Source organism: Colossoma macropomum, unplaced genomic scaffold (assembly GCF_904425465.1).
Source record: "Colossoma macropomum unplaced genomic scaffold, Colossoma_macropomum, whole genome shotgun sequence".
NCBI classification, from domain to species: domain Eukaryota; kingdom Metazoa; phylum Chordata; class Actinopteri; order Characiformes; family Serrasalmidae; genus Colossoma; species Colossoma macropomum.
Genome location: NW_023495761.1, coordinates 3,099,185 through 3,121,174, shown reverse-complemented (window position 1 = coordinate 3,121,174; position 21,990 = coordinate 3,099,185). Strand labels below are relative to the sequence as shown.

Genomic DNA, 21,990 nt, shown 5'->3' with positions numbered 1-21,990 from the left:
ATACATGGTTTTCTTTGGACAGTGACGATATACAGACTGGGGAGTGAATGGTAAGTTTTAGAACTTGTCTAGCAGTGTTTGCATAGTACATGAAAAAGCAAGGAAACTCAGTTTTTTTAATAAAAATACTAAATTTTGTCTCCCAAATAGGATTAAACACAGAGGATCCAAGAAAGACATTATATGAATTAAGCATCTGAGGATCTTTTTCAAAGGGAAGTGACTGTTTGTGTCATTTCAGAGCTGCGATCTCTCCCTCTATTGTGGAGGTCACGTCACATTTTCAAAATCACATTTGTGTGCGTGTGTGTGTTGGAGGGGAAGACATCAAAGGCTAATGTGGATGGCAGTTCAACTCAATCTCCTCTTAAAGTCTCTGTCTCTTGTGATCTCTCTCTCTCTCTCTCTCTCTCTCTCAGGAATAATTCAGAGCGCTGGACATAAAATGTTAAGTCACTATGGACAGAGTCTCTTTGAGCTGACTGCAGAACATGAACTCTACAAAGCCTTTATCTGTGGAGTCCCTGAATTGTGTGGGAGTGTATGTGTGTCAACAACGCTTCCAGCGACAGCACACCAGATCATCCTGGACATCAATCCTTCGACAGAACAGCTAACAATAAAAGTGTAGGCTTGAGCTCACTCTTTTTAAATCTGCTGTAAAGCTAACGGCCCACCAACAGATGTAATCTACTGCACTGCAGCCAGCAGCAGCAGAGGACAGGAGTACAACGCTTACTACAGGCCAAAAGTGCAGAAGCAAGTAGCAGAACTTTTTTCAAAAGTTTCAAAAATACAGTTCATTTACAATTTTAGTCTCGTCCAGATGGGATCAAATTTACACAAGTTTCTGGTGTGATTTCCTCTTTTGCAGGCTCTACTCTGTGATTTTATTTCCATCCCGATCGACCATGTCTGGGTTTTTCTTCCTCCTCCCCTGAGAAATTTACAGGCTGAACTAACTACCTACTGTTTTAAACCAAACTCAGTGCTGCTCTGATCATTTTAGTCAAGGCCACATACACCTCTACATATTTTTCCAGACAGATGTCGCCTCACGTTGGAAAAAAAATATTTTTGACCGCTGCTAATTGCCATATCTGTTCTCCTAGTTCATGTATCATAGACCATTAAACACTTTCTGAACAGCAAAATAAAAAATGGCCATCTCTTTGGTCTGGGTGGTAAAACTTCCAGCTACCTGAGAGAAGATTATTAGGACGAGTAAGAAAATACAATCAGGAAGAAAAGCGAGATTCCTCAGGCTTATTAAGGTCCCATTATGAGGTCAGCTACAGGTATAAAGCATTGCTTTGTATTTACATATACACAATACCATCAGCTTTTTTAGTTTTTTTTTATTTAAATTTCTAGAAATAATGACCAGTTGTGCCACTGTCCATATCTTAAAGGTCTAATATTAAATTCTGATAGTTAAATACAACCCACTAAAATTTCACTTCTTCTGTGGTAGTGTTACTGACGTCCGGATGTGTGAACTTCATCACTGAAAGACATGAAAAAACTGTTTTACAGACGTCCCCCTGATGAACTAATCTATTCCAAATAGGGCTTAAGTTAGTTACCAACAACTAACAACTACCGTCAACTGACATTCAGTTTAGGTACATTTGTCCACTCTCAAAAAAAAGTAACAAATTGTAACTGGGGTGGTACCTCTCAAATCAAGGGGGTGGTCTACCTTCATACACCCTGTCTTGACTCCAGTATTTTGATTTTATTTTTCTATTTTAAAACATTAAAGCTACACAATGTAGGATTTGGGGATTTGGAGACCCCTGGTGGAAATTTGTAATTGCACACAACATGCAAAATGTTTTGTAGCATCAGTTTTGTAGCTCTCTTCTTCCCCAAATGGATGAATCTGATGATTGAGAACTCAGTCAAAACATGGTGAGCGACATCTTTTAAGGACATAACATCGAACTAGACCTTCATTTTGACTCTGTGTATATGACATTAATACATGATGCATGACGTGGACTGTAAACCTCCAATGAAATCTGACCTGACACCTCTCACTTTTAAAGGATTATTTAGGCTTTACAGGGAAACTTCCAGCAGCACACACGCACCATATTTTAGCATGTATTTTTTCTCCTGACTCGATAATGTTACTTATTTTAATTGTGTATTCATACTTAATTAAGGTACACAAGTGGACCTCAAGACCATTGTTGTCCCTTTAAGGGGAAATTTACACCGTTTGTACCTTGACAAAAATGTACCTGCACTGAACCCTTTTAACTGACAGTGTAGGTTTGCAGGGATGCACTTTATGTATTAAACGACTTCACTGTCTTTGGACATAACACAGAGATGGGCTGCAGTTTATGTGGGCTGCACTTCTAGAATGCTAGTCATCGGAGGCTGTTCCGATCAATGGAACCATCCCTTTAAACAGGCGTACATGGAATGCAGGAGTGAAATGCAGCTGATTTCAATGAGGTGAACAGTGTTTGGTTTGTATGATAGCATTTAATTACAAACAAATTACTGCTTTGCTTGTCAGATTACTATGAATCACTTGAGAACTATGTTCTTCATCAAATTTCGCACCTTTCTGATGATGCGGCAAAGCAGTCTTGGTACACACTTAAAACAGATCTCTTAAATCTCTTAAAACAGTTCTTCAAAGGTTCTTTGGTAAAGGCAGTGTTTCTATTTGGATTGTTATAATGGCTCTATTTCAAGCTTAAAAGGTTCTCTGCATGATGAAATTGTTCTTCAGATTGATGGAGAATGTGTTGTATATGGTTCTATATGCGTCTTCAAAAGAACCCTTTTTGGTGCTATATAGAACCACTTTCAGAAAGCTTCTGTAAAGAACCATATAAAACATTTTCTCCATCAATCTCAGCATGAAATGGTTCTATATGGAACCATATATAGTTCCAAATAGTACCTTTGCCTTTTTTGAGTCTACACACTGTTCCCTTTTACATGCAGCCTAGCTTATAGAATGCAGCTGTTGAGCAATTTTTAATTCTCTACACACTATTTTAACACCTGATTCAGTTCTTTAAGCAGTCAGTTCAAGGAGACTCAGGTGGATCTGATTAGAGCTGCAATAAAACTCTATAATTGTTCATTAGTTTAGCTCCTGGAGAATCACCAAGAGCTAAACTAAGGAACAATCAGTTATACACTATTGCTGTAGACATTTAATCAAACCCTTTTGTTCTATATTAATTAACACATCTCTCTCCATAATCTTTTAGAAAAATAATGAAAAGTGGATGTTTATTTTGAAAAATAAAAAACGGATGTTTATTTTTACAAGGTTAGTGATGCTTACAAACCATGTAGAGTACATGTTTATCTTATTGTACGCATGCTACGTTTTAGCAGTATTTAGGAACTGCATTGGGAATAACAAGTTATTCACTACATTTCACATTAAGATGTGTATTAGTTTATTCCATATTTAGGTATTTTGAAATTTTCTATCTTCAAGTCATTTATTCAGTGCTAGCTGTTACAATGTAGGTCACAGTGAGTCAACAGGTGTTGGAGTTACAGTCACATGACTAGAATTTACTAGCAACAACAAAAAAAATACTCTATATGGCCAAAACTATGTGGACACCATGAGCTTGTTGGACATCCCATTCCAAAACAATGGGCATTAATATGACGTTGGCCACCCCTTTGTGACTATAACAGCCTCCACTCTTCTGGAAAGGCTTTTCACAAGGTTTTGGAGTGTGTCTGTGGGAATTTGTGCCCATTCAGTCAAAAGAGCATTTGTAAGGTCAAGCAGTAATGTTGGATGAGAAGGTCTGGCTCGCAATCAGTGTTCCAGTATATCCCACCCAAAGGTGTTCAGTGGGGTTGAGGTCAGGGCTCTGTGCAGACCACTGGAGTTCCTCCACAACAAACTCTTTAAACCATGTCTTAATTGACCTCGCTTTGTGCGCAGAGGCACAGTCGTGCTAGAACAGGAAAGGGTCTTCCCCAAACTGTTGCCACAAAGTTGGAAGCATATAATTGTTTAAAATGTCTTTATAAGCTGCAGCTTTAACATCACCCTTCAGTGGCTTTGTTGCTCCTTGATGGGTCTTTTCCAAAATAATATATTTATGTATGTATGTATGTATATATACACCGGTCAGGCATAACATTATGACCACCTCCTTATTTCTACGCTCATTGTCCATTTTATCAGCTCCACTTACCATATAGGAGCAATTTGTAGTTCTACAATTACAGACTGTAGCCCATCTGTTGCTCTACATACTTTGTTAGCCCCCTTTTACACTGTTCTTCAGTGGTCAGGACCCCCATGGACCCTCACAGAGCAGGTACTATTTGGGAGGTGGATCATTCTCAGCTCTGCAGTAACACTGATGTGGTGGTGGTGTGTTAGTGTGTGTTGTGCTGGTCTGAGTGGATCAGACACAGCAGTGCTGCTGGAGTTTTTAAACAACTCAGTGTCACTGGTGGACTAAGAATTGTCCACCAACCAAAAATATCCAGCCAACAGCGTCCTGTGACCACTGAGGAAGGACTAGAGGATGACTAACACAAACTGTGCAGCAGCAGATGAGCTTTCATCTCTGACTTTACATCTACAAGGTGGACTGACAAGGTAGGAGTGTCTAATAGAGTGGACAGTGAGTGGACACGGTGTTTAAAAACTCCAGCAGCACTGCTGAAAAAAGCCTTCTTAACTTTGAAATACTTCCAAATAATTTTCTTTTGGCCCATTCATCATGAAATGTTAACATAAAGAGCAGCTGGTCTTTTCAAAGTACGTAAAAAATGAAAAGTTTAAAGATGAATTGACAGACAGGTGTTGTTCATTTGTTTGCCAATCAAAACTACTGACTACTGAAGCAATCATAAAACCTGACAAACATTCTCAAATAAACAGAAATCCTTAGAGGAGCGTCTCTTTGTGAAATATTTTGCAGAAAAAGCTCCCAGTGCAGAAAAGCCTGTGATTCTTACCATCCGAGAATGAATGTAACTCACAGTGAATACCGATTTACAGTATCTGCTATATTTAGTTGTTTTACATTAAAACAATAGCTCTAGTCTAGTTTTGGGGATGTTTTGTTTGTTTAGCTAGGATAACCAGTACAAATGCATGCAACCAGTGCAAAACCTTTCATCACATAATAACTTCAAAATAACAAGTCTAAAAGAAGACATGTTCGTGTTTTACAGCAAGACTCCTCTACGTCCACTGAAGTAATGAGTTGTAGTATATTTAAGAAGCGAAAAAGCATATTAAAATAAAGTGTATACTGTCTCTGCTTAGGCTTTATCTGGATTATCAGATACTGTGATTGCTTCTGAAGCTCTGTAAAAACATATGTTTGGTGAAATCCCATGTTTGTTGGTTTCTGAGCATAAAAGTGAGCAATGTGTAAGATCCACGTGAGACTCACCGAGGGGACGGTGATGACAGCAAGTCTTCATTTCCCACCGCTCTTCTTATGTAAGGCTCTGCCAATGTGTTCAATCTGCCGCTTGCCAAAGCTGAATTACTGAGAGGAACTCACCAAGTTTGTAGAATGTGTTTGTGTCCACTGAAAGCTGCCAGTATATGTCTTCTGAAGATGTTAAGTCTCTGCTAGTAAAGGTGTGTGTAGACATAAATGTGTCTATGTCTGTGTTGTGTATGTATGTGTGTTGATGTGCATAAGAGACATGTGTCTGCTTATGCTGGAAAAACATTTACACAGTTTAATTTCCGGTCAAAGCGGCCATTGAGTATATGCTATTCATTTTTCAGTGTAAGACAAAAAAGCAGAGTACAAATACTGTCTAATTTCAGTTTTTTGAAAATATCTGCTGGGATGTTTTTCCAAACCTCCAATGTTCAGTCTTAGAAGTTGGTTGCCTTTCCTACTTCTCACAATTAGTAATGGCAAACACAATCAGTGATGTTGAGGTCTGGACTGGGGTGATCAGTCCATTGTTCTGAGAACACCAGAATCTTCTTTGTTTGATTTGTAAATGAGCTTGATTTTCTCCTCTCTCTCAAATAGGAAACCTTTCAGTACTGTACATCTGATGGTGACAATTTTGGTGGTCTACTAGGTCTTGCATAGCTGATAGGAGTCATATTTTCTCTGTAAGTTTACCTGATTTTCTGAAATCCAGTTTGAAAACTCCTGTTTTTTCACTTATTTTTCTTTAACTTTCCCATTCCTTATGCACACAGGTTATCTTATTTCTGATTTCCTCAGAAATATCTACTGAAAATGTAATAACTGTCTTAAAGGCTGTTTTGACTGGAAATTAAATGAAAGAAAGGTGGTCTACTACATAGTGAAAACTACAAAGTGCACCTATATGGTAAGTGGACCTGATAAAATAAACAATGAATGTAGATACAAAGTAGGTGTCAGTGGCCAGTGCACGTATGTATGTATGTGATGTATGGTGTATATATGTGTGTACCTTCAGGTCTGAGGTTCGCTGGTTATTCTCCAAGGAGAGCTGCTCCAGGGTAAGAGTGTTCTGCTCATTCTCCTGCTGGAGTTTGGTGTTGCGCACTTGCAGCTGCTCCAGCTCCTTAGTGGCCCTCTCGTTCAGGATCTGTCAGGTCACACACACCCCGGCACAAATTAAATACACCGCTCAGAGGGACAGCGTGTGTGTGTGTGCTGGTATGACAACGTGTGATGCTTCTGAGATCATTACTGTGGTTTTGTGTGTGAGTGTGAAGGATATCTGTGCTTTTGGGACTTGAATGTGTGTGCGTGGGTGTGTGTTTTGTGAATGTTAGCAAAGGGAATTACCTTATGCAAGGGTCTAATTTGGGTATTTTGTGTTTGTGTGTGTGTATAAGGGCATCTGTTACAAAGTCTGTGCTGCAGGAGTCATAAGTCTAGAACAAACTGGGTAAACCCTCTAGATAGATAGATAGATAGATAGATAGATCGAACTTTATTGAAATTGCAGTGTTACAGTAGCACATAAACTTACATATATTAGGCAAAAGTAAAAAATAGACATAAATTAGGCAGAATTAAAAAAATACACAGAAGTTAGAATAAAGTATAAGACTGTAGACATAGAAGTACATCTGTTTCCATATTTACATATAATATAAGACAGATCTGGTGTATTTACATGAGAACAGGTATTGCACTAAGTGGTATGAGGTAGTTTACAAACAGAATGAGTATAAAAAATAGCAGCAAAGTGTGCAGTGAGAGTGTCATTTCAGTAGCGGGCATGATATACTGTACAGGCTATATTAAAAGAGGTGATATAGTGATGTGATTCATCACAGTTCAGACTGCAGAAGATCAGTACCAACTCTGCAGTAAGGAGACTCGTTGTAGAGCCTTGAAACTACACCTTGAAACTCCTGTGATTTGAACTTGACAAAAAGTTACTGTTGTGCATACAGTACTGTACTTTACATTTTTGCCATGTTTTTGTTGTTTGTTTATGTTAAAAAATAGAAAACAGTCAAAAAATACAGAACTGAACTTACATGTACAATGATTTACAGAATGTAAATTAAATATAAATGTAACTCGGTAAATATATATATATATATATATATATATATATATATCAGCAATTTCTAAATATGCCATCAATTTCTAAATTAGTTAATGTTTTTCATGAAATGGTAAAATGTCTCACTTTCAACATCTATTATGTGTTGTATGTTCTATTGTGAATAAAATATGGGTCTGTAAGATTTGCAAATCATTGCAATCTATTTTTATTTACACTTATTTACAACCACTTCATAGCAACTGAATACTGTACTACTGAACCAAGTCCTGAAAAATCCTTGCACTTTTAACGGAATAGTCTTTGACTGTAATGCTGCTCACATGGACCACCAAGCATACTGATGACTAACAGTCTAAACAATTCCTCCATTTATATTACAGGCTTTAAAAGTTTTTACTATATGATTCACTATAAAGCTGGAACATAAAATGGTAAAGAATATGTCACTTGAATGTTTTACACTCTCCAGTTGTCTTTTAGTCAGATCTGCCTTAAACAGCATCAAATGCAGGCTGAATCTCAAACAGCTCCCTCCTTCCAATACATAGTGAGCAATTTAAGTTATGAAATTCTGGTTTCTACACCTAAATAGTGCACAGCTGTGCACACATGGCTGTATCCCAAATGGCTATTTGTTTTATATGTTATGCAGTGCTTGCATGCAAGAGCCAGTATTTTAATTCTCATGTTGTGCACAACACCATGAGGGTGGTGCTAAATAAGACTGGAAATTGCATAGAGTTAGCATTGTTGTTGCAGAGGTAATTTAGTGAGTAAAAACTACTTACAGAGCAAAGGTTTTTGCACTGAACACCCCTATATAATGTTTATTCAGTGAATAAAATGATTGTATGTACAGCATATATATATATATATATATATATATAATATATATATAATATATATATATATATATATATATTAGGGGTGCGGGAAAAAATCGATTCTTAGATGCATCGCGATGCGGATGTGAACGATTCTGAATCGATTCACAAATGTCAAAAATCGATTTTCTAAATATTTAATTTATAACGTAATGTTGATGGAACGCAAAAGGCGGAAGTGCGGAAGTGCAGCGCCCGGACAGTCTGTGGCGGCACAAAAACACAGCTGGAAGAGCGAGAAATCTGACAGGCAGCCTCTGCATTAAAGCCACGTGACGTCAGGAGTCACAATCCAAATGTTATAAAGAGCCATTTTGTCCTTTCAACAAAAATCAAACCACCTTGGGAGCCACAACATTTAATGTCCAGTATGTGTCAGTATGTGTTAATGTCCTGGTATAGGCTAAACAATATAAACGAAAACGCAGATTTACTTCGCTCTGCTTTAAGCTTTAGCTCAGCTATAGCCGCTTTCCTCCCATCTCCGCCAGAAAACTGATTCGACTGTTTTACGAGGCTGAAGCTGCTTCTTAATCTCCAGCTTCTTGTTCGAATTTACCCGTTCCACCTTAAATTCTAACTGAGGCGCCGAATGTAAATGCGGCACCATTTAAGGTGGAACGGGAGAAATCGAAAGAGAAGCTGACTTCAGCTTCGCAACTGTTTAGTGTGTGACAGTCTCTCGTTGCAGATTTAATGGACCAGGAAACCAACTGAGCTGCTTATAAATGCAAATAAAGCATCGCTGCTTTGTGACCTGCAGTCTGCACGCCGGTTCTTAGTCGTTGCAAAACAGGGCTTTCGCGCTATGTTGCACACGTCCCGTCTCAAAGATACTTTACTGACACAGCGACCCCCTCCCCCCCCCACGTCTCTGCAACGAGACCAAAACCGAAGTTATAAAATCACTACAGAAAACGGGTAGAACAGCTGTAAAATGTGCTGCGTGGACGTCCATCACCACTGGATCTTATTTCACCGTAACTGCGCATTTTATCGCAGATGAGTAGCAGCAGCTTCTCGTGCTCCAAACAAGAGCCCTGAATGAGAGTCTTCTAGTTCACTTGCCACATCACTTCCATTTGATTTATTAAAAACGATATTGGAAGTAAATTCATTATGGATCATTACAAATACTTTAAAAGTACCAAGTCACTTTAAATAACAACACTGAGTCACTTAGTCACTTTGAAATGTATATTGTCTGTATATTCTGTGTATATTTTGTGTATATTTAATATATTTCAGTTGGTTTTTCTTGTATTTTTATTTTTACTTATTTACTTTCTGTAGAGTGATTAGCTGAGCCTCACCACAAGCATTTCAGTGCATAAATGTCCTGACATGTTGTGCAAATGACAAATAAACTTGAAACTTGAACTCGAAACTTGAGCTCACACAGTGAGAAAATATAAATGCTATATAGAAAAAAAAGATGCATCGAGATGCATCGATAATCGTTTCATAATCGCATCGCAGCCCTCTGAATCGTAATCGAATCGTGAGGTGCCTAGAGATTCCCACCCCTAATATATATAGATGGACGACTGAACATTCTTGTTCTCTCTTAGTAAGCCATGGTTCCTTGGCAACAGTAACATACTATAGAGGAACTACACCTATTGGTTATAAAGAAACTATATCTATTGCCAAAATAATTGTATATCTTAATTATTATTAATATTTATTGCAAAACTGCATATCATATTTTTATATTCTGCTTTGGTCGTGTCCAATAACACCCTTACCTGTGATACAATGTCTGTAATGCATGGCCTCACGAGGCTTATTCTTTTTAAAAAATTGTGTAATATCGATAAAATGTTAACCAAAATGACCATAATAACTCTAGACTTTAGCCTTATGGACATTGGTTTATATCATGTGTGCATGTCTATGTTGGCCACAGTGAAACATATGAGCATGTAGAATCTGAGCTTTCTGTGTGATACCATGTTTTCTATCACTGTACACAAGATGCACAAGGCTTTCTCTATTGCTCAATGCTCTGTGATTTTGCAGTGCATAAGCTCATTCAGCTTTTTACTGATTGGGTTTTTCTGAGTAACTATAAAATGCTCTCACTCAGAAACTATCACAGTGCATCCAACAGTAAAGACAGCACAGTGCTTCTTTTACATAGCGATAGAAAAAAACAGTAGAGCACAGAAAGCTCTAAAGCTGATATATCATCCACCTGGATATATATGTGTTGTAACTCGTCTGGTGGCCGAACGTCAAAAAAAATACTGCCAGCAAGACTTTAGGTAACATAAGGTTAATCAAACCACTATGCAACACAACCTACTAACCTCAAGTCAGCCTCACCTTCTGCTCGCGGAGCTGCTGCTCCAGCCTCTGCTGCTCGTCTTTAGTGCGGTGGGTCTGCGTTGTCAGCGTTTTGATCTCAGTCTGTCGGGCCTCCAGGTCAGAGTGCAGCTGCTTCACTTCTTTCTCCAACTTCTCCTTCCTCCGCATCTCTCGAGAGCACTCGTTCTGACGCACCTGGATCTCCTGCTGCAGCTGTGGATGCAAGAGAGGGAAGAGCTTTAAAGGAGCAGTTATGATGCCATTAAAGTTATGTTTACAGGCCTGCTTATGGTCAAACGACGAACAGAACTGTAGAACAGAACTGTAGATGCTTCAATAATGACTAAGAACACTGTGGAACGCTGAGAACAAAGTTATTACAAAAATAGTATCCAGAATTTAGTATTTAGTGTATTCACCCTTTGCTTTTATTACATCCATTATTTACTTCCATTTCTTTCCAGGAGACTTCCCTTTCAGTTTTTCAAAGAAATCTGCAGGGATATTTTTTTCCAAACCTCCAAAATTCAGTCTTAGAAGTTGGTTGTATTTTCTGCTCCTCACCATCCAAATAATCTTAAACACATTCAGTGATGTTGTGGTCTGGACTCTAGGGTGGTCAGTCCATTATTATGAGAACACCAGCAGCTTATTTGTTTGATGTGCAAATGAGGTTTTTTTTTTTTTAGTCTATTCCCTTTTCTCAGTATCAGCTTCCTGACAGCTACGCATCCTTTCAGACTCATAGCATTTTTTCACAGTGGAACGGTGGACAAAAACACCTTTTAACATCTTTTTTTTCCTGTTTTTTCACTTATTTTCCTTTGGCATTCTCCTTCCTTATGCAAGTGGATTCTCTTATATGTAATCCCCTCAAAGATAAATGAATAACTTACTCAATTCCTTTAAAGTCTGAAATAGTCAGCTGCTTTTAGGAGGGGTTTGTGAGTGAAATGTGGATGGCATTTCTGAGTAGAAGTGAAATACAGCCAGACAAAACAGTGCTTGACTGGACAAATTAGCAAAATGTCTCTGATTAAGGTGCTGGAATTGCAGCAATATGTGACCACATGGATACACTTGCTGTCATGTATTTAAGTAAAATATGGAGCTACGAGAAGCTGGACTCCGCAGCGCATCATTGAAATTTAAATACATTTTGGTTTCCTTGCTTTTGGTTTTCTGCATACCATCTCTGTCTTGTCTGAAATTTTATGCAGCTATCCCAAAATGCCTGACCAGGCATCCAATCAATTCTGCTTCAGTGTTCAGCTTGGTAAACAAAGCAGAAACTGTTGCTTTTTTTCCAGGCTAGGTACCAACAAGGGAGCCATATCTATCCATAAAGGCAAGGCCAGGCGTTTCATTTGCAAGCTTTACAGTCTCAGTCTAACCGGGAAAGATGATATGTGGCAAATGGAGTCTGTTTTATGTTCAACTAATGTTTTGGGGTTAAACAATTACTGGAACGCACACAAATTTCTCCTATCGATTCGCTGACTGCAGCGGATGCCACAGACGAAATACAAATACTGTCAAATGCTTTATCTGCAAAATAAGTTTTCATAAAGCCATAAAGCATGAGAAAATTCCGCTGGAAATCTAATAAGCTACAGGGCGAAACAAAGTTAAAAGCTAACTTTGACTATTTTGCAATAGTAAACAAGGCGTCTCAGCAGAATTAAACGCTAAATCACAACTGCAGCGACAGCATGGCAGCTTTTCACTGGCGTTAGTCAAAAGCGGCAGTGTTACTGTGAACATAAGTAAAAGTAAACATTACCGAAGCTGTAAGTGAATCATTTAATAGAGACAGTGCCCTGAGCTTGCCTTGGTATTTTGCAATGTAAATACAGTCACTGAGGTCATCTGGCATAAAGCTAGGTATTTTTACCTGCGAGATGGTTTCCTGGGCCTTCTCCTTAGCCGCCTCTGTCTCCTGCTGACTGGCCGTGGCTTTCGTAAGGTTTTCCCGAAGAGTCACCACCTCAGAGAGCAGCTCGTCTCTCTCTGCCGTCAACTGTTCTTTGATTTTCAATAGATCGCCCACGCTGAAAAACAGAAGTCCTTTTAGAAGACTTAGTGGAAAGTCTTTTCTGCAAGGAACACTGCTGACAAACCTGTGGCCTTGACACCTTAAAAAGTTACAGACAAGACGCTACATAAAGATGACTGTATTTCAAAAGTGGCGCTAGGAATGAGACAGTATGGATTTTACCATGGTATGGTCTTTTTTTATGGTATCAGTGACATCAGTGACTAAAATTATCATGTTATCACATTAAGCTACTTCCTTATGATTTGTTACTATGGAATATTACTTTGTGAAGTGATCCCTTTGGCAGCGGACAGTGTTTAGGGTGAAATTGCATCTAGATCTCTGTTTTAGTTTATAGTGCAAGACACCAACAGTATGAAATGTTAAATGTTTTTGAATGTGCCCTGAATTTGACATGTGAAACATTCATGCAACTTTAGTTGCTTGAAATATATATGAAACTAAATTGCGCAATGCAAGCTCTGCAGTTTCATGAAAGAACCAATCAAAATGGCTACAACACATCACATGATCACGCCAACCAACATACACTAAAACAATGACGATACTTAAAATCTCCAGATCAATGGACAAGATAAATAATAGAAACAATAAAACAGAAGATGCTTTACTGGGTGGTTGAAAAGGCGACTCCCTGATGAAATCAAGGTCGGTAGCTTTTCATTTTGTCAGTTTCTTGAGTCGTGACAACAAACATGAGTTTCCCAAAGCTAACGTTTTTGTAACCAGCTGCATTAACCTCTTAAAATATTTATTACATACTTCTATAACCTAAGAATAGCTCATCCAGTTTGCACTGAAGTCCCTGTAGTTACTGAATAATAAGCCTTAGCATATAATAAGCCTGGATTTTAAGGGGTTAACAAGTCAACTAAATGGCTTTAAATTGCTGCTTGTGCCACTGTTTATTCTTCTACCCTGATCTGTGTAGATAGATTCATTTTCTCCTCTCTTGATGTCCCCTAATTTTGCATAGAGCTGAGATTTATTTGGGATCCAAAGGATGAAAATGATTACAGAAGGGAGACTGAGATGTGCTCCTCAATGAACTCGTAGTGATTCCAGGACAGAATGAGTTATTAAGCACAACAGCATTTTTGTTATAACAGTGAACAACTTCTAATGTGGATCAAGGTTACTAAAGAATACCTCAAACCAAGTAAAAGAATTAATTTTAAGGTTAAAATTGCCCTGTTAATGATTTTCTTTGTGGTTGATTTAGATTTGAAAATACTCCTTGAAGCTTTTGCCATTCACAGTGTGAAACTATTGAACATTTTTTTTCCTGTGAGTATGTAAGAACCTTTTGGTCTGAGAGTGAAAATTGGCTTTCTACCTTTTATTCCAATCTATCTGCATTTCAGTGCAGATAAAGACAAAGTGTTTTTATTATTCTAGTGACCTTAGTGTTAATATATTTAGTGTTATTCTTATGTCCAGGTTTTTATCCATAAATGTAAATGGAGTGATGAGCAACCAGTCTTTATCTACTTCTAAGCTGAATTTCATCATTATATGATTGATTTGTGTTGTTCTTATAAGAAATGTGCATCAAATGTGTATAATGAAGCTGTTAGCTAAAATGTTTTTTGCCCTTTTCTCTTCTCACTATTAGCCCCAGTATGCATGTTATTTCTGCTGCTCTTTATTTGCCTGTATTATGTGTGACGCAAACAAAAAACAAAACAAAAGGCACAAAGTGCCACCTTAATGGCTACTTAAACAGTCATATTAATTAACATACAAGGCTTAACATACACATAACAGATAACAAAACTCAAATATATGGCAAAGAACCATAGACAGATAGACCAAAGACCGATAAAAGAACAGCAATGACAGCTGGAAAAAATATACGAAGATTGTATATTATGCTTCACAAATAAGCGAGAGTGATACGGTGGATCAGAAAACACAAGCTAGTATAGAGCTAGCGTAACTAAAGGTGTTGCACGCAATCTTTTTTTAATGATTACAAGTTGCACAGAAATTGCAGGCAACTCACATCATGCAATTAGCTGTGTGAAATTTTCACAGAGTAAAGCCGGCCTTAAGTACTGAAAGGGGCCGAACACTACCAGTTAAGATATTTGTTGTGTTATGTAATAATGTGTAGTGCAGTTAGGCCTGTCACAGTCATGAGATTTTAGCTGACAACTAATTGACTAAACTTGAATTAATGATTTGTCTTTTTTTGTCATTATACAAACCTAAAATGGTCAAATTGGCCGATTAACCACTTTTCTTGCAAGCTATGTTTACTTAGCAGCTAACGCTGGTTATACTGTTACAGCAACACAAACGTCTACAGTTACACAGAGTAATATGTAATATGTCCTTTACAAGGGTGAAAATGTGAAAAATAAAAATAAAACACTCATTCTGCCTACACACATGGTAAAAACATTAGAATTAGCAGTGACACTTTATTCTGAGTGGTCCTTTTTAAATGAAACAAACACTCAACGGACTTTCAGTAACATGTCAAAAACATATGAGGGTTAGGATTAGGTTTTGGGTTGAGGTTAAGGTTAGGGTTAGGATTAGGGCCAAGGTTAGGGTTAGGTTTTGGGTTGAGGTTAGGATTAGGGCCAAGGTTAGGGTTAGGTTTTGTGTAAGGCTGGGTAAGGTTAGGTTTTGCGTTATAGAAATAACATATTAACAATACTATAAATCTACTTAATGTAATTAACATATGAACAGAACATCTACAAGATATTTACTTCAGTGTATTCAGATGCTTCACTGCTGCTACTTGTTGCAGCTATGTTGTTGATGTGTTACTGATAATCTGTTAAGTGTTTATTAATCATCTACAAAGGGCCACTCCAATTAGTGTTACTGGATTAGCTACATAGCTAACAAATAAACAAACATTACTCAGCACTGCCGTGTACATATATTAGAGCACCAAGTTAGAAGTTACAACCATTTTTGTTCTAAGCCCCCTGCTGTCTCAATTATTGCATTTATTGCTTCATTTTATTTCCATTTATTTACCTCAACCCAACATACCCAGTTCACATTTTGTTAGTTGCAGCATAATATGATTGTGAAATCTAACACGAGTCAGCAAAAATAATTGCGATCATCAGCGATTATGTAGTAACTGTGACAGGCCCGAGCGCAACATTGCATCCCTCAGTCTCAACTGTTTGACAGAATTCAAGAATTTATCTTTTTTTGTTTTTTCCACCCCTCAAAGCTCTATCACTCCAACAGAAAGACATAATCATATGAATCTCCCACTGGAACTGAGTGGAGCGAGTCTGATTGTTGATGCTCACTCTGATCACCAGAAAGCAGTTTGACTGACAGCAATAATTTCTACCTCGTCACACCTCAGTGCTTATTTTATCTTTTAGAAAAAAGAAAACAACTCTTTTCCCAAATGATGTGGTTGATTCCAGTTCGGTGGTGTTTAGAAATGTAGGAGCATTCAATTGAGGCATATCGAGGATTACTCAGTTATGTTTTCAGGCTGTCAGAGAAAGGAGAGAAAATGATGCCAGGAATGATGTGAATGTGTTTGCCCCCTGACAAACGTTCGGGGACACCAGCACCCACTCACCTGTGCTGCTGGACTGTGGATAAACCAGCGCCTTGCTCCACAAGCTTGGTGAGATTGGCTATTTCCTGATTCAGAGTCTGAATCCTTTCTTTTGCCTTCAGCTCCTTCTCGTGAGCCGTGTCAACCATTTTCCAAGCCTTGTCGATTTCCTAATCAAAGCAGGCAGAAGTTATAGCACACTACATTATCTGAGACATGTAAGAAATCTGTCTTAACAAGGGCGCACTTGGTCCAAAGCACTGCTGAGCCATAAAGAGGTGCATTATTGAGTCTGAAATTTAGTCTAGTTTTACTCTTTTAACCCTTTTAAGTGACTTTATGTAGTTTTATGTTGTCTTGTTTTAAGCAGTATTTCTTGAAACAAGCAAACATATGTCCTTAAATTTAAATATACATAAACAACATCAGGAAATAAGTTGAAAAATCTTATAAAATTCTTACAACAATGTCAAAATGAGAAATATTAGACATGATTTCACTTGCCAAGAACATTTTTTGCTCTGTGCCTAAATGATCACACACTTATGTTAAACAGCTATCATCAATTCATGTCCTGGGGGGCCAGAGTCAAGCACCATTTAGTGATTTAGTGCTCAAATACACCTGATTTAACTCATCATTTAATTGCCAGGTTTAAAAGGTGTGTTAGAGCAGGGAAAATTGCAGGTGAGAACTGATGAGCAATGCTATGTAATGCTATGTATGTAACTATAGAAGAATCACAATAATATAAATAATAAACACAAATATGGCTGAAAGACATATCTGCTACTACTGTTTCCAGCTATAAAAGATATATTTTTAAAAGAAACAGTATGTAATACAGAGTCAGAAATGTCAGTGTCTTAAGTAGGGGTGCGGGAAAAAATCGATTCTTAGATGCATCGCGATGCGGACGTGAACGATTCTGAATCGATTCACAAATGTCAAAAATCGATTTTCTAAATATTTAATTTATAATGTAATGTTGACGGAACGCAAAAGGCGGAACTTGGAAGTGCAGAAGTGCAGCGCCCGGACAGTCTGTGGCGGCACATAACAAAAACACAGCTGGATGAGCGAGAAATCCGACCGGCTCCCTCTGCGTTAAAAGCCAGGTTAGATCAGGAGTCACAACACAAATGTTAACATTTTGTCCTTTCAACAAAAATCAAACCACCTTGGGAGCCACAACATTTAATGTCCAGTATGTGTCAGTATGTGTTAATGTCCTGGTATAGACTAAACAATATAAACGAAAACGCAGATTTACTTCGCTCTGCTTTAAGCTTTAGCTCAGCTATAGCCGCTTTCCTCCCATCTCCGCCAGAAAACTTTTCCTCAGAAATAGATCAGTTAAATGTCCCTCAACGTTCGACTGTTTTACGAGGCTGAAGTCGCTTCTTATTCTCCAGCTTCTTGTACGAATTTACCCGTTCCACCTTAAATTCTAACTGAGGCGCCGAATGTAAATGCGGCACCATTTAAGGTGGAACGGGAGAATTCGAAAGAGAAGCTGACTTCAGCTTCGCCACTTTTTAGTGTGTGACAGTCTCGTTGCAGATTTAACGGACCAGGAAACCAACTGTGCCGCTCATAAATGCGAATAACGTATCTCTGCTTTGTGACCTGCAGTCTGCACGCCGGTTCTTAGTCGTTGCGAAACAGGGCTTTCGCGCTATGTTGCACACGTCCTGTCTCAAAGATACTTTACTGACACAGCGATCCCCCAACTCTCTACAACGAGACCAAAACCTAAGTTATAAAATCACTACAGAAAACGGGTAGAATAGCTGTAACGTGCTGCGTGGACATCCACTGACACTGGATCTTATTTCACCGTAACTGCGCATTTTATCGCAGATGAGTAGCAGCAGCTTCTCGTGCTCCAAACAAGAGCCCTGAATGAGAGTCTTCTAGTTTACTTGCCACATCACTTCCATTTGATTTATTAAAAACGATATTGGAAGTAAATTCATTATGGATCATTACAAATACTTTGCTTTAAAAGTACCAAGTCACTTTAAATAACAACACTGAGTCACTCAGTCACTTTAAAATGTATATTGTCTCTATATTCTGTGTATATTTTGTGTATATTTAATATATTTCAGTTGGTTTTTCTTGTATTTTTATTTTTACTTATTTACTTTCTGTAGAGTGATTAGCTGAGCCTCACCACAAGTATTTCAATGCATAAATGTCCTGACATGTTGTGCAAATGACGAATAAACTTGAAACTTGAACTCGAAACTTGAGCTCACACAGTGAGAAAATATAAATGCTATATAGAAAAAAAAGATGCATCGAGATGCATCGATAATCGTTTTATAATCACATCGCAGCCCTCTGAATCGTAATCGAATCGAATCGTGAGGTGCCTAGAGATTCCCACCCCTAGTCTTAAGCAAGTCTATTTGTAATTACTTAATAATTTAATGCAAGTCTAGGCTGATTTGGGCATGCAGTATGCACAATGCTAAGTGGTGCAGTATAAGTTACTTATAGTCCACAATAACCTCGTAGCTTCAATGCCAAATAAAAGACACACCCACGTCTTGGCTGATCGACTACATTTGAGCAAAACTAAAACTGTGCAAATGTGATGAACTATCACCCTAAGCTGATATAAGAATCACATAAACAATGCCGTTTCATGAACAGTCTTTTCCTTTCTAACCCCATAATGTTCTTTCCCTCATACCGGACCTTCTTTAGTGACGTAATGGTCGTCTGGTCCTCCTGAGACAACTTCATTGCCGTGGCCACTTTGACCGAGTTGGATACGATCTCTGCGTTCAGCTCCCGGCATTTCGTCATCAGCCTCTTCTCGCTCTCGTGGGACTTCTTCAGTGCCTTGGTGAGCTTCTCATACTCCACGCGGAACTTCTCCAGGCTCTTGTCTCCCACCAACTCATTCAACACCTCCTGGAACTCCTTCTCCAGAGCTTCAAAGGAGCTCTCCTCCTCCGGATTCTGGGCCTTCTCCTTCAACAGGGAAAACGAGACAAGTTCAGAAGCTACATTTTTGCTTTGCTTTGAAAACACAGCCATGATTAATCCTAGTGATTACGACACCATTATTCATTTTAGGTTGGTTTGCTTATTTTGAAATGAAGCAAGGGGAGCAAATTACATTCAATCCATTTCGATTTCAAAGATCAACTCAATTAAATCAGGGAAAATGAAGTGAAAATTAAGTAAAACCTTTTGAGATTCATACCAACAGCACCAAACAGAGTACGACATTCTTCATCTAGTCTAATAATAACATATTGAGCCTACAAACAAAAGCCTGACTGGATCGCCCAAACCATTTGTCCAATAATGTTGTAAAATGTTGTGTCTGCTGTTTGTTCTAAGACTGTCTTTATTCATTATCATGACTTAGATGAGGGCTAGATCAACTCATTTAGGAACAATCCATGCAGAAATCCAGATATTTCTAAATGGTTCCTACACTTTTTCTCTCAAATGGAGAAAAATGTGAGTGGGATCACTACAGCTGATTGCAGCTGTAGTGATCCCACTCACTTAAGGTAGCTGTCAGTAACGCAAGCTTAGTCCACTATTTTTCATTCAATTTTATGTCCTTGGGCTTCAGAATAGATGCAGTTTTTCAAGGTTAAAATCTTGTGGAAAGCCATCCCAAAAGAGTGGAGGCTGTTGTAGTTGCAAATTGGGGCTGACTCCATATTAAGGCCCGATGTTTTGGACTGTGTCCACATACTTTTGGCCATGTGCAGAAATTCAGCCATAAGGTAAATCATCATTACATATTAGTCATATAAGTTGCAGTTTCACCAGAGATTTTAAGGTACACAGAGTAGCTCTGTTTTCACAAGGTCCCATTAGGCTGTCACATTATGATCCTGTGCTTTATGAGATGGTGGTGATAGAAACCAGACATCCTCTAAAAGTTCCCTTACAGAAAGCTATAACATGAAATGGTTATGAATATGCTGCCTGATCCTGAACACTGTTTCATAATAGTTTTATAAAGGTTTTGTTTTAAATATATTTGAATCCCTTTATTGTAATCTGTTGTAATCTATTCATGGTGCAGGGGGTACATGCAGGGTGTTGTAAGGCAAAATAACCCCTTCAAAAAAAACTTACTTTTCATATTTATTACTATTTCACCATCACCAACATTGCATATAAAAACAAAAGACGTGTATGTTCACTGGTGGGTTTGGGTAGCCAATAAAAAGGCTATATTTGTGCACCACTATGAGGAAATCAGACTGTAGCTAAGTCAGTAAGCTTCTCTACAAAGAAGCGAAGGACTCTCTACATCCCAAGGACTGATTGGTTGAATGCCCTTTTAAGTAACTATCGCGATATTACATTTTACATAGGCACATACCTGCTTAATTACCACTGCCTTGAAATATCATTGTATGTCCGCGTAAACCAGGTCAACTAACGTTAGCTAGTTAGCTAGCGTTAAGTTAGTTAGCTAGGTTGGCTACATTTAAATAGAAAAACTCAGCACAGAGAGCGTAACTTCTCAGTTCCACAGTCATGTTTCTCCTACCTCCATTTGTAGAGCTCTTCCAAAACTTAAACAGGACTTTTAAATGCTCGCTAACACTGTAAAAAACCTCATAGTGGGTAAAATAATAAACTCTCGGCTCCTTTTTCGCACTGTTGCTGAACTCCTAGGAAATGCGTCCTCCGTTGCCGGGCAACCGCGGAGGCGCGCCACCACACACAGAGCACTTCGGTCCAACAACTAAACTGAGGAGAGGGAGTCCATCGATTAAAACGGTTGGAAATAAACATGACTCCGCTTCACAGCACTTCTGTGAATAAAGCACATTTCCCCAGGATGAAATATCTGATTTGTAGAACGTTTAGAACAACAGAATTATAAAGTATCCATTGCTCACTGCTGTTTATCACTTTGTTTTTTGTTGTTCTTTACACTAGGTGGCAGCTTCACACAAATCATGGGTCCATCGAGCATGCGCCTCAGTCACGACTCAGAGCCTACATGATAAATGACAGAGCACGGGGTTTTTATGTATTTGTTTGTTTGTCTGTTTTTTTTGTTTGCTGTCTGTTGTAAATAACAATAAACCAAAGTCAGAAACATCACATACTGCATCTAAGAGAGGATTAAATAGTGCCATCATTTTAAATGTAGAAGAGCTACAGTGGATTACATTTTTCATTTGTCTTTTAGGGAATAACCTGTAGGGATGGATTACTGACCAGCCCAGTGAGGCCAGTGCCCAGGGGGCTCTTTCTGCCAGGGGCCTCGAGGGGCTTTAGACCACAAGGCCTGATCCGGTTCAAAGAGTAGAGACAGTCCATTGCAGATGAAAATTAATTGAACAAATAGCCCCTGAGCTTGTAATTATTAAATAAATATAATAAAAGTCCCTCAGCCCATACACTGCCACCGTATTTAAAATAATTAAAACCCCCAAACACCAAAAATCTGGAGGAATATAACCGAGCAGGAAATAATACCCATACGGAGCAGAAATACATGTAAATGTTAAACACTCAGTCCTATTATTTTAAATTTCTACTAAATCTTCTACTTCTACCAAGCTGATAGCCATATGTTAACTAGCTCAGTGTACTACTGAACTAGAGAACTAGAGAACTAATAATTCAGTGGATGGGATGTAAACGGTCATTCAGAGTGGTTTGATGTGAAA

General features: G+C 38.3%; 1 protein-coding gene across 1 annotated transcript in view; it reads right to left on the bottom strand.

Moving 5' to 3' along the window:
• The window catches only part of cfap58 (cilia and flagella associated protein 58), a 219,745-nt gene extending 198,760 nt beyond the window's left edge, over positions 1 to 20,985 (bottom strand). The window contains exons 1-6 of the mRNA XM_036563477.1: positions 20,856 to 20,985; positions 19,025 to 19,303; positions 16,337 to 16,485; positions 12,601 to 12,757; positions 10,725 to 10,919; positions 6,436 to 6,573 (exon numbers count right to left, since the gene is read on the bottom strand). Of these exons, the coding sequence (XP_036419370.1) occupies positions 6,436 to 6,573; positions 10,725 to 10,919; positions 12,601 to 12,757; positions 16,337 to 16,485; positions 19,025 to 19,303; positions 20,856 to 20,861 (924 nt within the window). The 5' untranslated portion in view covers positions 20,862 to 20,985. The remainder of the gene's footprint in view (positions 1 to 6,435; positions 6,574 to 10,724; positions 10,920 to 12,600; positions 12,758 to 16,336; positions 16,486 to 19,024; positions 19,304 to 20,855) is intronic.
• Between the last annotated feature and the right edge of the window lie 1,005 nt (positions 20,986 to 21,990).